The sequence below is a fragment of the Schistocerca americana genome, chromosome 9 (genome assembly GCF_021461395.2).
Source record: "Schistocerca americana isolate TAMUIC-IGC-003095 chromosome 9, iqSchAmer2.1, whole genome shotgun sequence".
NCBI lineage: Eukaryota > Metazoa > Arthropoda > Insecta > Orthoptera > Acrididae > Schistocerca > Schistocerca americana.
The window spans coordinates 199,794,854-199,811,835 of NC_060127.1; the positions used below are offsets into that span (position 1 = coordinate 199,794,854).

Consider the following 16,982-nt stretch of genomic DNA (forward strand, 5'->3'; position numbering starts at 1 on the left):
TTTTTCCATTTGTTTTTTGCTGCTCTAGAAAGTGGATGAATTACATCACCCAGGTACCTGCACAGTATGCTAGTACATGAGAGTTAGTTTTGTGTCACATTTTTAATAATGTCGTATTTAAGTGATCGGTACACTGTGATACTATTCTGAATAGATCTTGAGGCAAAGAGATGGATTACTGAATAAAAAAATTGTAGGATGCCGTTCGAAAGCAGACTGCTGCTGTTCATTTCTTACTAAATGTCAAAGATACAAGAAAGCACTCTTATGGTATTCATTGTAGAGTCCATGTTTACCGGAAATTTTTTTCTTGTTTTGGTCCACACTATCTCCTCTCAAAATATGGACAACAAACAAACTGCAGTAGGAGGGAGGTGTTTCATGGTGGCAGAGCTGAGCAAGTGCTCATAGCTTTTAAAGGTATGAGTGAAGCCCATGTGTACTAGACATTTTATCCTTGTATTGGTGTGAGGAACCTGTCACCAAGTTTGTAACAGTATTTTTGAAACACCTTGTATATCAATAATAATCATTTTAACACTGTGTTTCTATTTAAACATAATTTCTGGAAATAGAAAAGTATTTTCTTTTCTTTGTGATGTTTCACATTTTTGTACCAAATTTTAATGCTTTATTAATAATAACATTTTTGTACAATTAGTAAATAAAAATTAAAAATGTATTATGTTTAGTAAAAATTATAGTTACAATATATTTTAGTTGAAATTTCTGTTTGATAGTAAATAGAGACTTCAAATAAAATTTAAAAAAATGTTGTTTCTAACAAGAATCGAACCTTGTTGTTACAAGCTTGGAACTCTGTGCATCCAGCTACCAATAGCTCTAACAGAAAGCTCAAAATTGTTTTATATTTAACAGTTTTCAGAAATTATAAGTCAGTTTCTGTGTGTGGCTTTTTTTTTTTTTTTTTTTTTCTGAGAAGTGCATCATACAGCTTTAGGGGACCAATGCTGGGGAACTGGTCTTCAAATTCTATAAGAATGAAGAAAATGTAAAATAAGGTCTTGTAAGAAACAATTCTGCACTGTAGCTATACAATTTTATGTTAGAAATTTGAATCGTGGCAGGGATAGAAGACATCACAAAGATAGTTGTACATTTTCATTGCCTGTAATCAGTGCCTTTTAAATATCATAATCCAATATGCTTTTTCCTGTATTAGTTGGTTTTGCTTGTACCTTGGGATGCCCCTTTTTTGGGAGGGAGGCAAAGACCAACAATCTTCACATCTCAGTTAATAGCGACCTTTCATTTCCATTTAGGCCACGCAGATGATTGTGCCATCGATTATCATATAGTATGCAGTTTTGATCAGAGTAGGGAGGCTACTTTTGGGGCACATCCTTATTGCTGAAGATGGTCTTTCCACACTTTCTCTGAAATGGGACAGGCAATCAAGTTAGGTATGTGGTATTATCTGGTGGAGAGTACACTCTTCTCCACACATTGCATGTATAGCCACTCCTGCTTTCTTCTTACTGGTTCTGTGGTAGTACGATATTAGGTTACACGAACCAAGATGAGTCTGTTCAATTTAAAAGATTTACCTCTGATGATCCAATATGCACTGGTTCTGTTGTAGTACAGTATCAGGTTACACGAACCTAAATGAGTCTGTTCAGTTTAAGTGATTTCTCTATGATGCTCTAATCTGCACAGGAAGACTGCCGACAGTCCATCTATCCTTTCCTCTTATGCATACGAGGATTTCATATATTTCACTAATGAAGTTTTTGATTTCAGAAAGAGTGTTCACTCTGCAACAGAGTGCATACTGGTTTGAAGCTTTCTGGCAGATTGAAACTGGGTGCCGATCCAGAACTCAGAGCTGGGACATTTGCCTTTTATGGACAACTGTTCTATCGACTGCTATCTAGTCATAATTCATGACACATCCTCACAGGTTACAGCACACAGTTTTAATCTGCGGGGAGGTCTTCAGGCTTCTGTTTCGTGGAATACACTAAAAGCATATCGTTTAATACCAGTGGCTTTGTCCATCCTGCCACATATTGTTTTGTTAGAGGCTTCAACTGTAATTATATTTATTCTGCAGCTCTGACTTTTGGATTCAGTTGCAACCGAGCAAGAGGCACTGCATCAGTCATATTTGTGTGTGAACGTCCCTCTCCCCTGAGTGATTTTGCAACCTATGTGTTGACACATTCCACAGAACACTTCGTCCAGAACTTGTTGTACCACTCATAGAGTGACGCAATATTCACACTAGTGTGAGGAGCATTCTTAGTAGTGTGGCTATTGTCATTCTCAATTGTGTGATTGAGTTTATGATACAAACAGTTACATCCACCCATTATATTATTACATGATCTCCTTTTCCAACATCCTTCCCCAAAGCACCTGAATCACAGGTGACATCTGTAATAGCTGCACTTGGGTGAAAAATTATAGGTACCTTGTAATCAAATCCCAAAGAATTCTGAAGCAGTTCTGACATTTTCATCCTGTAACTACTACCCAAAAACAATACCTCCTTGTTTTTCTTAAAACTTTTCTTCTTACACTTAGTTTGTAACTTAAACTCTGTACTTCAAACTGTTTCAGAATTTTTAGGGATATCAGTATGCTTTTGTTCTGAGTCTCCGAAGCAATGAAGCCATTGGAGACAGCCAAGATGAGCTGCACTTTTTCTGGTATTGTGCAGCAGTAGGCATAATAACTGCACCTCCAGAAGTGACCAACACCATTAATCATGTAGAATGTATTGATGACGATGATGATGATAATGAGGTCCCATACTCCAAGGAGCGTAGGAGACAATGTGGGAGACCCGCACCGCCGACTAGACAAGGTGTAGAATATATTAGTCATCTCAAATAAAAATCACACTGACGTTCCTCACATTGATGATTCTGCAGCTATTTGTGCCATTGTCCATTACGTCAGTTACGGTATTCTGTTAAAAAGCGGGACTGATGACCATAGATGTTAAGTCCCCTAGTGCTCAGAGCCATTTTTGTTAAAAAGCTGTATTCAGAGGTAAAGGAATTTCTAAATGTGAGTTTTTGATGAATTTGCTCAAAAATGAGAATTACATAATGGCATTTGCACTATATAATTTAAATGTAGATTTTGGTCTCATATACTTTGCACTATAAAATGTGTTTGTAACAGAAAATCAAAATTATGTGAGAAAAATAGCTTTATTTATGAAAGAATATTAAAATTATTTACAAAAATTGCATCCACACAATTTGTAAGAGCAATTATTTTATCTTACACTTCAATTAGTGATGATTTTAGAATAGATGCACAAGTTTGCTGTCCTAGAAATGGAGGATAGGTTAGTTCGCAGCTGTTCCACAGTCAGAAATGGAAATAATTTGTTAGTCAGATTATTTTCATCTAATAGTTATGGGAATACTGAAGCTACACAAAACTAATAATTCCACAAAATTTACTGGTATTATTATAAAACATGTCTTTTTTGTACAGTGTTGTTATATTTATTGTTACATGTAATATCTCCTAGTGGCAGATATGCTAATATTGATATAGTTGTATGTGCTCTAAAATTAAACTTCTGTGAGTATGATATTGTATCAGCAAAGTGTTTCCAGTTTAATAATTTTTCTTGTGTTGCAGAAGTTGTATCACTTGCCACATTTTTTTTGTGAATGTGTGTTCATAAGAAGTTCAAATCTACGATTGCTTAATTTTGTTTCAGTACCAACGCGAGAAATTCGTCTCTGCGGCAGACCAGCAGGCAGAGTTTGTGAAGCTCTCAGCAAAGGTAGTTATCATGTGCACTATTTTGTTTAGCCCAGGTTCATAACTTAAATTATACTACAGGTGCCAGATGTATATGTTATATGGCTAGATCTCAGTATGAATATGAAATCACTCTAGATGGTACCTGGCTAATTAATTTTTATTTATTTATTTATTTATTTATTTTTACTTCCCAAAAAGACATCAATATAGTTCTTGAAAGTGGAGGTGTGGCTCCAAAGAAAGTAGTATTGAACATAAATAAAAAATTTAAAAAAAAAAAAAACTGAAGTGCAGTGTCCATTTCTTAATTAGTCACAGTTTATATTAATTTGAAATTAATATGAAAGGTGGAATATTAGAAGCTTAAAAGTGCAAAAAATGTGTAATAATAATAATAATAACAATAACATTGCCAACAGTGGTAAATTTGTGTAACATTCAGAAAGAGAGGTGCAGAGGAAAGATGTGCAAATGATAACTTATATAGAAGTAGAATGTTTTGAGACATTCAGTTTCATTATGACAGAGTTGAGGGCCATTAAGCACCTAATCACCCCCCACCCCTACATGTAGCTGTTACCTGCTGCTTTGCTCGTGTGTCAGTAGTTTTATTATGATGAGTGATGGTGAGTAAGCAAGCTAGTAATTTTATGACATGTCTGTGGATATAGAGGTGTAGAGACATAAGTATAAAAAAAGTACATAATGCCCATATGTACATACAAAATGAATGTGTTTCTATTATTTTTCTGTATGTCACATCCGACAGCATGCATTACATTTTCTAATTATATTTAAAAAATGCCTTGACTCATTACATTCATGCAGAAGTGGAGATTTTAAGGATTTTTCTGGCTCACCTAGTATTGGATATAGGATTTTGCCACCAGAGCAACACGTACATAGCATTTCTTCCTTCCATTTTAATGCCTACATTTTTTATTCATCCCTCTAAGATGACTTATTTATGATTGACATATACAGTTAATAGATCATAATCAAATGTAGTCTCCCCAAAAGCCTCTTACATTCCACTTGTAAAGGCTTTAAACGATGACGTCATTGAGAGCCTTCAAGCATCTTGGAAGCTAAAATGTGATGGGCATGTGACTATTCTACTGCCTCTGTTCCTCCAAAGCCTGCCTGATGTTCTGCATCCAAGTTTTGGTGGACATGAGATTTGTCTGATATTTTTGGGTTTGACTAACTTTTGCAGCTTGATATCTCTTGGAACTATGCGCTAAATCGGAACTACATTTTCAAGACTTAGTAATAGTTTTAAATATGATTCTCAGGCTTATCGTCTGATTTTATTGTTGTATCTTCACCAAAACTCTCCAGTTATGCATCCAAACCACATGCACAATAACATTTCATTTGCACTGTCGCAGACTAATATCTAGACTCTAAGAGGCATCAACCAACATGCCAGTGTTGTCTGTATGCCGCTCACATATACCACATTTAAAAATGTTAGTAATACTCAAAAAGATACAGCTCTCTAAATTAGTCTATGGTCTTCCTCGGGGTTCCAGCTGTCTCCAACCAATCAGTTCAGCAGTTGAGTTGTTAATGCGTCACAGAGTGAGTTACTTTTGCAGTTAATAATACTGGTATTAGTATGGAAGTGTGGATTAAACACGAAGAGGATTGTAGAAACCTTGTATTCATTACATTGAACCATATTATGTGGAACATATCAAAAAGTACCACGTTTGTTCAAAAAATTCTGGAACTTTATCCACAGAATTTTTCTGCACATACTTTTCACCGATTGTGTATGGTCGCCTTTGAAATACTCTGCTCCACAATTGATACACCGCTCCCAATGTTGGTTACACTTCCAGAAACAGTAGTGGTACGCCTCTTGTTGGATTGCAAATTTTCTTTTATCTCATCTATCCAATGTGCAGGTCTGCAGAGCATGGAGGATGAGATAGCAATAGTCACACATCAACTGGGGTGAATGTGTGGGTGCATTATTGTGAGACAAGAGCCATGAATTGTCTTGCCACATTTTAGGCTGTTTGCTTCTCACATTTTCTCACAAAACACCCCAATAGTATCATCGATTAACGGTTTGTCCCTATGGCACGAATTCATGATGAACTAATCCCTCAAAGTCAAAGAAAACTATCAGCATGGCTTTGACATTTGACCGGACCTGATGAGCTTTTTTTGAGTCTTGGAGATCCATAGTGGAGATTGGAACGTGCTCTCAACATCACAACTGTAGGCTCATCTCTCATCACCACTTATGATTCTCTTACGGAACATCTCATTTTCGTTTGTGTGATCCAAAAGCTCTTCACAGATTGTGAGCAAAGGTCTTTCTGGTCTTGGCTATTGAGCCACCGGACGAACTTGGTGGCAACATGACATATTCTAAGATGCTGTGTTAGGATTTCATGACATGATCCAACTGAAATGTTTCATTCTTCTGCAATATCTTGGACAATCAGTCTTCAATAGGAACACACAATTTTGTTGATGTTTCTGACATGAGCATCATCGGTAGATGTTGAAGGGCCATTTTCAAACCATGTGAACCATTTGTAACACAGAGTGCAACATTAGCCCCCATCACCGTAGGCTTACCGCATCATTTGCTGTGTTTCTGTAAACGTTTTCTTGAGAGTCATGCAAAATTTAATGCAGACGTGCCCCTCTAACTCTGCTATCTCAGAATTCACAAACTGTGCAACACAATGTTCTACGCAATACAGCACTGAACAATAACTAACAAGTATACAATGAGGAAACTTTCAGCAGTCACACATTAAACACAGGCATGTGCAGGGATGCCAACCGCATTTCACTGCAACACACCATTGGCGTGAAATAATGAATCTTCTTGTATTTTTTGAAGAGACCTCAAATTCATCTTTTGGATTTGCAGCTCTTGTATTTGTTCTCCCATGTTTAAAGTAAAAATTTATTAGATATAAGTTCCATCTTTTATGAAAAACACTGTTTCTTGTTTCCTGAAGATATATCGGCATCTCTGTGCAATCATCAGTGGGTTTTGTTTATTGAAAAAAACAGTGAAAAGTGGACATATTTTAGGTTGCCATTGATCTAACAAAATGAGACCTAAAGACAGTTTTTGTTCACACCTTGATTTTACATTATACAGTTTTGCAGGATCTTCTGTATGGTGACCTGCACTAATAACTTGTCATCTGCAAAATCAAGGTAAGAATAAAAATGAACAAAAACTGTCTTTAGGCCTCATTTTGCTAGGTCAGTTACAACCTAAAATATGTTCACTTTTTACAGTTGTGCAATAAGCAAAACCTATTGATGATGATGGCACAGAGGTGCTAAAACATGTTTGGGCAACAAGAAACAGTATTTTGCATAAAAGCTGGAATCTATATCCAACAAATATCAAACAATGAAAACATTTTCAAAAGCCAGATAGTAAATAGCTTTTTCAAAGAGTAATTATTGTACCATGTGTCACATTATGTTCTTTAAATCAATAAATATAATGTACTACACAGTTTCTAAAGTGGCCTATCTTCTTCCTCAGTGTTCAAGCTATGTCCATAGCAAATTTTATTCAAATTGGTCCAGTGATTTAGTTGTGAAAACATAACAGACAGAGTTACTTTTGCATTTACAATATCAGTGTGGATGCTGCAGTTTTAACACACACAGTTGGTATATGTAAATAATGCTGAGTGAATCTTGGTTATGAGAATGCTAATGGGGGAAAGTATTGAGTGGTGCTAAAGTTAGTGGTATACATTATTTTGTTTTAAAAATTGTGTCTGTTACCAAATATTTCTAAAAAATGGCTGACATAAAATGTTTATCTTGTGTGTAGATAATGTGAAGGTTTGCTCTTGAGCTGAGATGTTACAAACAGTAGATATTGTGGCATGACCTGTTGGGGTATGCAAGTTAGGCTAAACAGTTACTCATTTAAAAACTGTCCTGCAAACATAAAAATGGATTGTGACTCGTTACAGTAACTGGTAGTTTCAGTTGACATTTTACAACAGTCTTAAGAAATCCTTACCTAGAACATGTACATTTAAAGAAAGAATGTATATATACAATGGTGGTTTGAAAAGTTCTCAGAATGGAATAGAAAAAAAAGTACTTTCATCACTGAATTTTTTTTAATTTTACAATGTAGTCTCCTTGTAGATTAGTGCACTTGGTCCAATGATGTTCCAGTGCCCTGATCCCATCTCGAAAATGAGTTTCCTCCAGGCCTGCAAAATAGTTGGCAACTCCAGCTATCAATTCTTCATTTGAAGTGACTCTTCATCCACCATGAAAAATTTTGAGTTTTGGGAAGAGAGAGGAGTCTGACAGCACCATATTACGTGAATAAGGCGGGCGTGGCAACAGTTCATGCCTTAGTTTGCGTAATTTTGCCACGACAATGGCGGCACATATGTGCGGGCATGCATTGTCTTGATGGAAGATGACTTTGTTCCTTACTAAACTTGGCCTTCCTTCGCATGTCTTTTGTTGCATTTTTTAGAGGAGGTTTGCCTAGTATTCTCCAGTAATAGTTTGCCCAGTGGGGAGATAATCTACAAACAGAATCCCCTTTGCATCCCAGAACAGTGATGCCATGACCTTTCCCACCAAAGGAATTGTCTTTGCTTTCTTTGGTGGCGCAGGATCAGCATTTTTCCATGCATTGACTGCTGTTTTGTCTCTGGGGTATAGCAGTGCACCCAAGTTTCATCTGTGGTCACAAACTGGCACAAAAAATCTTGTTCGTTTCTCCTAAAATGGGCCCAACATTGTTCTGACAAATCCATTCTCGTGAGTTTTTGGTCCAGCATGAAGAGTCGAGGCCCTTGCAGATGATTTTTTCATTTCTAAATCTTCATTTAAAATGTGATATACCCTTTCAGATGACATCTGGTAAGCGTGAGCAGTTTGACGCACTTTCAGTCAGCAATCCTCCATGACCATTTTGTGCACTTTTGCAGTGATTTCTGGAGTAGTGACGCATCTCGGCCGACGACTGCACGGATCGTCATCTAAGCTCTCCTGACCAAATTTAAATTCATTTGTCCACTTAGCAACAGTTGAATACGAAGAAGCACCGTCCCCAAAGTATTCTGGAAATCGGCACGAATGTCCTTTGCTTTCATACCTTTCTTTATGAAGTACTTAATCACTGCTTGAGTCTCAATTTTTTCCATCTTCGCAAATCACTATGCAGGAACAACAACAAAGCCGTGTCACTGCCAAAGCTCTCTTCCAAGAGCACTGACATAGCACATGTTTACAGGCAACAGTCCAATGAATAACACGTAACCAAATTGTTGCAATAGCACTAACCTCTGGTGGTGATTCCAAGAGCTCTCATTGTGTCCAGGTGGTAGTTCTTCATTTTCTGGCATCCATCCGTGCAGGTGAGGCATCAGCTTCTTCCATAACTCCAGCCTTGCCTTCTCTGGTGAAATTTTGAGTTTCTCAGATGTCCTCAGGAAGCTCTTTCGCGATATCAGCCATTTCTGTGGTTGATTATGTCCCTGCAGTGGATGGGCACTATTCTGTTCCACTTTCAATCTCTCCTTGTTGGCAGCTACTACTCTACATACCCATGGCGACGCTGGGTAGTAGAGCTTATCAGTTGGGGTCAACCTGCAGGTTTTGTTGAGAGCAATGTCTATTTGTCTGGCGTCAGATGACCTTTACCAGACACGGGAAGCATATTCGTTAGTAGAAAAGCACAGTGCCTTTGCAGAAGAGTGAATAACATGTGGATGTGAGCCCCAGAGTGTCCCCACTAGTTTGCAAATTAGGTTGTTTAGAGTGGAGCCTCCAAGAAGAGTGCAACAATTTCCGACCAAGATAAGACTTCCAATCAGGCGTACCCTGGGCGTCAGATTTCTCTGACGGCTGATCCTTTCACTCCAAAAACATCATCTTGGTCCTTTCCAGGACCACAGTTGACCATCATATTGGTGAATGTAGAAGGTATATCATCGCCAAAACAAGAACTGTTTTATGTTGATAGGTCTAAGCTTACTTTCAATCAAATGCGTTGCTACCCGTACTCAACGTAGGTAGGTTCATAAGGCCACAGTTTGATCAACTTAAATAAATAAATATAATCTTAAATAGAATTTAATACAGCCGATAACTTGTAACCAGCATCTCTATCGCTTACAGCCCTCTGCCACTGACAATATTGGGAAAGTTCTGTTCCACTCTGATGTCACCAGAGATGTGGGATTACGGCACATAGATTACAGATTACTGTCACTAACTTTCGCGACACGCAGGGTGTGGAGGGTGGAGCTGCAGAGACGGGGCGGCCGAGTGCAGATGCGGAACACCAGCGTGCCGTGTCGGACAGCAGGTGGGTGGCGAAGGCCCTGGAGAGCTGCCGCTGGTGCCTGGGCGGCCGGCAGCTGCAGAAGCACCTCATCGCCGCACTCGGCGACCAGGTGAGTTGCCGCCACTGTCTCGTTTTGTACGTATCTGTATCGAGTGACTGGCTACTGGAAAGTCGTGATGAAATATAAATAGTGGAATAGCAAAGGTAATGTATAGCTGAGTCATAGGTAGGTATGTACACTACACACTGAGATGTGCTAAGGTTTCTGATGAATCTTTCTTCAGGGCTAACAGAATAGCTGTAAAGAAGGAGCTACCTCAAAGCTTAGCATCATTTTCATTCTCACTTGCTGACAACTCGATGCCTCAACTGTAAGAAGAGTTTTATCCTTTCATTATTTTTTTTACGTTCCACTGGAGATTTTCAATTTCCTTACTAGTTGTAGAATATTTGTTTATTTGTGCTTGTAACATGTATGGACAGTGTCAAAATACATGTACATATGTTATGCCATTTACACTCCAAAATATGTATTCAGTGTAGCACATTATTTCTGTCTACAATTACTGTCCACTGGACCGAAGTACCGAGAATTCTTACAATACACACAGTGCTGTTGTGGCTGTGCTCTTTAGTCTGAAAATTGGTTTTGTGCTGCTCTCCTTGCTGCTATTCTACCCTGTGCAAACCTCTACATCTTTGAATAACTACTACAGCCTTTATCCATTTGAACTTGTTTATTCCATTCCAGCCTTGGTCACTCTACATTGTTACCCTCCATACTCCCTTCAATTACCAAACTGACAATCATTTATGTCTCTGGACCTACAAACTGGTAGTCATTTTGCACTGTAAATTTCTTTTTCCCCAGTTTTATTGTGAACCGTGCCATTAATTATTGAGCCATTCATCTAATCTTCAGTGTTCTTGTGTTGCACTGAATTTTGAAAGCTTCTCTCCTCTTGTCTGAATGCTTGTAGTCCGCATTTCATTTCCGTACAGTACTGCATCCCAACAGAGTGGGAAAGACAGCAGCTGGAAGTCCCTAACAACAAGCTGCAGCCTGTCAAGTCCATAGTTTGCCCACAGCGCACTTCCTTTCAAACTCCATGATGGGACAAAGTGGTCCTCACTCGCCTTCATTTCAGACACTGTTCAATGACACACACCTACCTCCCGGAGCAAGGAGTCTGACCAGAATGCAGTGTTTTCAGTGGCACACTCATGATGTACCATCTTTTAGTCCTCTTTGTTTTGAATACTGATAGCAGGAAAGCTATTGGTCTACTGAGGGACTTCGCTAGTTTTGGGTGATGACAAAATAGTAGCATGAAAACTGTTGGCATTTTGTGTGGTGCATGACTCCTTCCCTATTTAAGTGGAGGATGTTTTAATGTGTTTCTAGTGGTTGGCTCAACCTACTAGTTCCACAGTCAACAAGCCTTCTTACTGACTCCCAGTATTTTCTTAATTCTTTTATCGTGTGACAGTGTTATGGCCAGATTTACTGGAAACTGTCTATGTGAATTTTCTACTACTGTGGCTATTGTTATATGGCCTTTGCTTTTGATTTTATGAAGAGTACTATTCATTCCGCAGTACTACAACTTAGTAGAAGGGCGCTGATGTCCATGCTGTTTAACGCCCAAATATTTGAAATCCATCCATCCATTCTTCTGTGAGAACTTTCAAACACATAAATTTCTATTCAATGTTAACAAATTTATCTTTTTCAGAAGTTCTTTTCTCACTATAGCCAGTCTGTATTTTATATCCTCTCTACTTCATCCATCATCAGTTATTTTATTGCCCAAGTAACAGTACTCATGTACTACTTTTAGTGGTTTATTTCCTAATCTAATTTCCTCATTGTCACCTGATTTTATTTGACTACGTTCCATTCACCTTCTTTTACTTTTGTTGGTGTCTTTTCAAGACTTTTTCATACCGTTTGAATTCATTTGCTGTCACTGACAGAATTACGCTGTTATCAGCAAACCTAAAAATTTTAGTTTCTTCCGCCTGAGCTTTAATTCTCTTTCCAAATTTGCCTTTGGTTTTCTTTAGTGTTTGTTATGTGTACAGATGGACTACAATTCAATTTTTGCTTCCTTTTCATGTCCTTTGACTCATAACTCTAGTCTGGTTTCCGTACAAGTTGTAAATAACCTTTCGCTCCCTATATTTTATCCCTGCTGAATACAGAATTTCAAAGAGTGTATCCCTGTCAAAATTGTTTTCTGCATCTACAGATAGCTGTTTCAATTTCTGGCATCCATATTCGAAGCTAAATCATAAGGTCAGTATTGCCTCGTGTGATTCTGTATTTCTCTGACTACAAACTGATCTGCACACTGTTGGCTTCTATCAGTTTTTCTGTTCTTCAGCAAACGATTCATGGCAGTATGTGTATTAAACGGATGGTACAGTAGTATTCACCCCTGTCATCACCTGTCTTCTTTGGGATGGTAATTATTACATTTTTCTTGAAGCGCGAGGGTGTTTCACGTCTCGTGCAGCGTGTGCAGCAGGTGGAATAGTTGTCATTGTAGTTCTCCCATGGATATCAATAATTCTGAAGGAAAGTCATCTACTCCAGGGACTTTGTTTAACCTACCAATTTCTGCGCTTGCTCTCTCATACCTCTTGCAATATCACATCATATATATCTTTCCCTTAGTCATGTATGCTTCTCAAAACTTGTATTTGACCTCTAGCCATACCTGCTTCACTATTTTGCACTTTCTGTCACTCTCATTTTTTTCCATTAGTAATAATACCTTCTCCTTTCATCAATTAAATTCAAAATCCCTTGTGTTATTCAAGATTTTATGGGAGGCTTTGTCAGTTTGCCTACTCAATTCTCTTTTGCCTTCACTATTTCATATCTCAAAACGTTTTCCATTATGTTCTCTTCCCCTATTGAGTCAATTGTGGCACAATGCACCCCTTTGAAACTCACAACTAGTTCTGATTCCTTCAGTTTGTTCAAGTCTCACCTCCTCCTTAATTTGCTACATTTCTCCAGTTTCCCTCTATAGTTCATAACTAATATTTTAGAGTCATCTCAGTCACTACCAGCTGTGAACTGAAGTAATATGTAGTGGCTTCTCACACGATTTATTTGATTTTGGTTTTTTCAGGGAAGCAAAAAAACAACATTGGTCGAGCCCAATGCTGCCCACATCGAAACAGAGTTTATTGTGTGGTATCATTCCCTGTGTCTCTGGTAAAGCCAACCAGTGCCCTTGAACAGTGCGAGGAGATCCTTTACCATTGCTCTGGTGGACACAATCTCTTCAGATCTGGTTGATCCGAATATTCTGTTTCTTATAATCGCCAGTGCGTCACATTCGAATATCAAATGTGATGCAGTTTCCTTGCCCACACCACACATCCTACATTTGGGGTCTTCTTCTATTATCCTCATTGTTTGTACGTGTTTTTTGAAATTCACATGGCCTGTCAATAGTGCAACCATGAGTTTTATTTCTCTCCTGTTCAAGCCCAGGATTGAGAGACTTCTCGTAGAACATAGCTTTGGTATCAGTACCTTGCATATTTTTGCTTTTGGACCTTAGCCCAATATTATACGTGCTGTCTCCTTGTCCAGTCTCATAGTTTTATTTTGATTATCGCCTTGGTGATTGTCAGGACAGGTTCTGATCCAACCCCACACGAGTACTACGGGAGTATCACTGCTGTGCCTTTCCAATGAAAGAATGGAGCATCTCTCCAGGTTGCTATCATACCCGCCTAATGTGTTCATCCGGGTTAGTGCAGAACAGAACCACAGTTCGTTATCAAACGTAATGCTTTGCCATTCATCAGTAAACCGTGCTTCCCGATCGTGTCACCACACCAAACTCAGTTGTTTGTGTTGTGATGTTAACAACAGCCTAAGTTCAGGATGGTAATCCCAAGTATTGCCGATTGTTGGATGACATGTGCTGATGCGAGGGGGTTGCGATGCACTCGATATAGAGCACGGTCATTCTCCCTTGTGGGATGATCGGATGTTGTCAGCCGTAATCTCCACGTGAGCATGCTAGTGCTTACTCTCCTGTGCAATCCAACATTGGGCCACAGTTACATCGAAATGCCCCACAGATCTGAATATTGTACGATTCTACCATCTGGGCAGAAATAGAGCCACAATGTCAGGTGCTGAAAATGCTGTCTCACATGAGTATGCACCATTTGTGATTTTTTTTCACAGTAATCACTCAACATGAGACACTTCTCACACCCCCTTATAAACCTTACCAGACCCAGTAGCAACACAAAACATGAACAACACTATGCATTCTGTGGCCGTTCTACCTGCCACAGAGAACTGTAACCTTAATCGTGCATCTTCACTTCCCTCTGCACATATCATCTCTGGACTGAAGCTGGCACAGTGCTTACAAGTATGCCATCTTCGATGTCCTACTGTATCTTACACCTCACAATTTGTCTCAGTCTCCCCTCATCTGCACAGTGTGAGAATCCTTGTAATGCTGGTGTCTGAGTGAGCTGCCCTTCATTTTTAACCTTCCCTAAGCTATCCTGCTCCCCTCCTTTAAGGAGGAACTTTCGAGTCCAAAAATTTTTGCGTTTATATTTATTTGTCAGTAGTAGTACACATTTTGCCTCTTCATGGTAACTACCGACCAGTACTTCTGCTTCATAATTTACTAGTAAATGTTGTGATTGTTTTGTGGGCAATTGCCACAATGTGGAACCTAAAACTGTGGCTGTTTGCTGTCCCTCCAGGTGTACCTGTGCGTCCCACCTCATCGCTCAATGGTGGAGGGCCACTGTTTGCTCATCCCATCTCAACACGTCTCCTGCTCGACACAGCTGGATGAAAATGTCTGGGATGAGATGCAGGTGAGATTCTAAAGCCGCAAATGACTTAGATACTTACAGTGTCTTATTAGTGCTCCACAGAGTTTTTCTCCATTCTTTGACAAAATTACGTTTAGATTGCTGTACAGTTTTGAGTAGCAGCACTGGCTGAATTTTAATGTAGCAGTTTTCCTGTATTTTTAGGGATCACAAGTTCAGGGAGAACTGCCAGAATTATATTGCCAGCCTTACATTGCTGAAGTGAGGTAGAGATTCAGGGGTTATTGACATTTCGGTAAATAAAACACAGTATAGATATAAAGGCAGCACCATGTTGCGAGGAGAAGAGGAAAAGTGACCCACACATTCTTGTGAAATGCCGATTGTGCTCGCAGTATCTCTCTGCGTGTTACGATGATTGTCCTGAATCAATCTATCAACATTTTGCTTATGAAACTCGGTGGCTGCTGCCACAGTACGTCCAACTCTTTGTTTGACATGCAGGTCAGATGTTAACGCCTCAACATCTTTAAACTTATTCACCCTACGACGCACAGTACTCACATCAACACAATCACTATAAACTGATTTCATTCTCTGATGAATCTCCTTTGGGGTGATACCTTCTGCTGTCAAGATTCAATGACTGCACTTTGCTTAAATCACATTGATCGACCGTCTGCGCAGGGTTCCATACTTTACACTGTAACAACACAACCGTTCAATGCTAAGGCTTCCCACCAACTGGAGCAGGAGAGAAGAGGCTATGGAACAAGCCAGTTCCTGCCGCATACCAGTGCTGCCAACTGTTGAAGAGTTACGAAGGTGGAGGCATTACCCTTCAGTTAACCCTCGTACTAAACCTGTGTATGTATACTACATGTAGATGTATGTTACTGATACATGTATTACACAAATGGAAAATCTGAATAAAATGCACTGTCATGCTTTCATTTTTCTATATAAACACTGATCTGTAGGTGATAACTTTGGTTGGGCAAAGTGCACTTGCAGATGCCGGTACTGCATATTTCAGGTAATTTGGCACAGTTACTTATTATCCTTGTCATGTGCAAATGAACCTATATATTGAACGAAAGACACCATCTGGATCATGACCATTTTTTTTAATTAATGATGATTCGTTTTGATTTGCCCAGGAGGTGAACTTCAGACCTAGATTGAAAAAGGAGAAAAGAGGAGTGATGATATAAAAAACTGTCAGTAATATCGTCAATGGTTCTACGGATAACATTAAAACATCACAAATTTACTCATAGCTGAAGTTTGTCAGTAGTCGTAAGAGTGACAAAAAAACCCAAAAAATGGGGAAAAATTGCATGGTAAGTAATGGGACATGTGGACAGGGCTATTGCCAGTTCATCGATACAATGTAAATGAGATTCATCATCATAAATGAAAACAATTATTAAAACTAAAAATTTGGTAACCTAATACATTTCAGTATCTGTGATGTGTTAAAAGAAAATATACATGCAAGAAAAACCTTACAGTAAATTGTACACTACATAGTTTATTTATACATTTTTTGAGGTAAAAAGTGTAAAATTAACAAACACATCTAATTTGTTTTGTGTCATTCTTACCACTACTGACAAAGTGCATCTTTACAGAACAAGGTACAAATAAAATCATTATATTTAATGTTATTTTCAGTAATGCTGATGGTTCTATTTGCAGTGTTACACATACAATATTTTTTTTATATTGTTATGCCTCTTTTTTCCCCTTTTCCCAACTTAGAATTGCTAGTCAGATTGAAACCAGGCACCATTAATATAAAAATTAAAAAGTAATGGTGATCCAAACAGTGGTTTTTTTCATCAAACCAACAGAGGTCACTGGTTCCTGGGAAATTTAATCAAGGATGATCTTGGATAAGTGAGACAGATACCAGGTCCTGTCATTTTAATGCCCTAATACCTCCGTAAGTGAGAAGGCTGATGCTTCTGCAAGTGAGAGCATTCGACCTGACCTGACACCTCTCTAAGTAAGGCTCCCTTCCTGGAAAATGTAAGCAGCATTCAGCATTCAGTTTGCCTGCACATCC

General features: G+C 38.6%; 1 protein-coding gene across 4 annotated transcripts in view; it reads left to right on the forward strand.

The window, feature by feature from the left end:
• Nucleotides 1-16,982, forward strand: part of LOC124550995 (CWF19-like protein 2) — a 184,478-nt gene that overhangs the window by 114,741 nt on the left and 52,755 nt on the right. For all 4 annotated transcript variants that reach the window (XR_006967752.1, XR_006967751.1, XR_006967753.1 and 1 more), the window contains exons 9-11: nucleotides 3,710-3,775; nucleotides 10,023-10,187; nucleotides 14,837-14,953. Coding sequence is in view for 1 of the 4 variants with exons in the window: in XM_047125827.1 (XP_046981783.1) it covers nucleotides 3,710-3,775; nucleotides 10,023-10,187; nucleotides 14,837-14,953 (348 nt within the window). In the remaining 3 variants the exon portion in view is untranslated. The remainder of the gene's footprint in view (nucleotides 1-3,709; nucleotides 3,776-10,022; nucleotides 10,188-14,836; nucleotides 14,954-16,982) is intronic.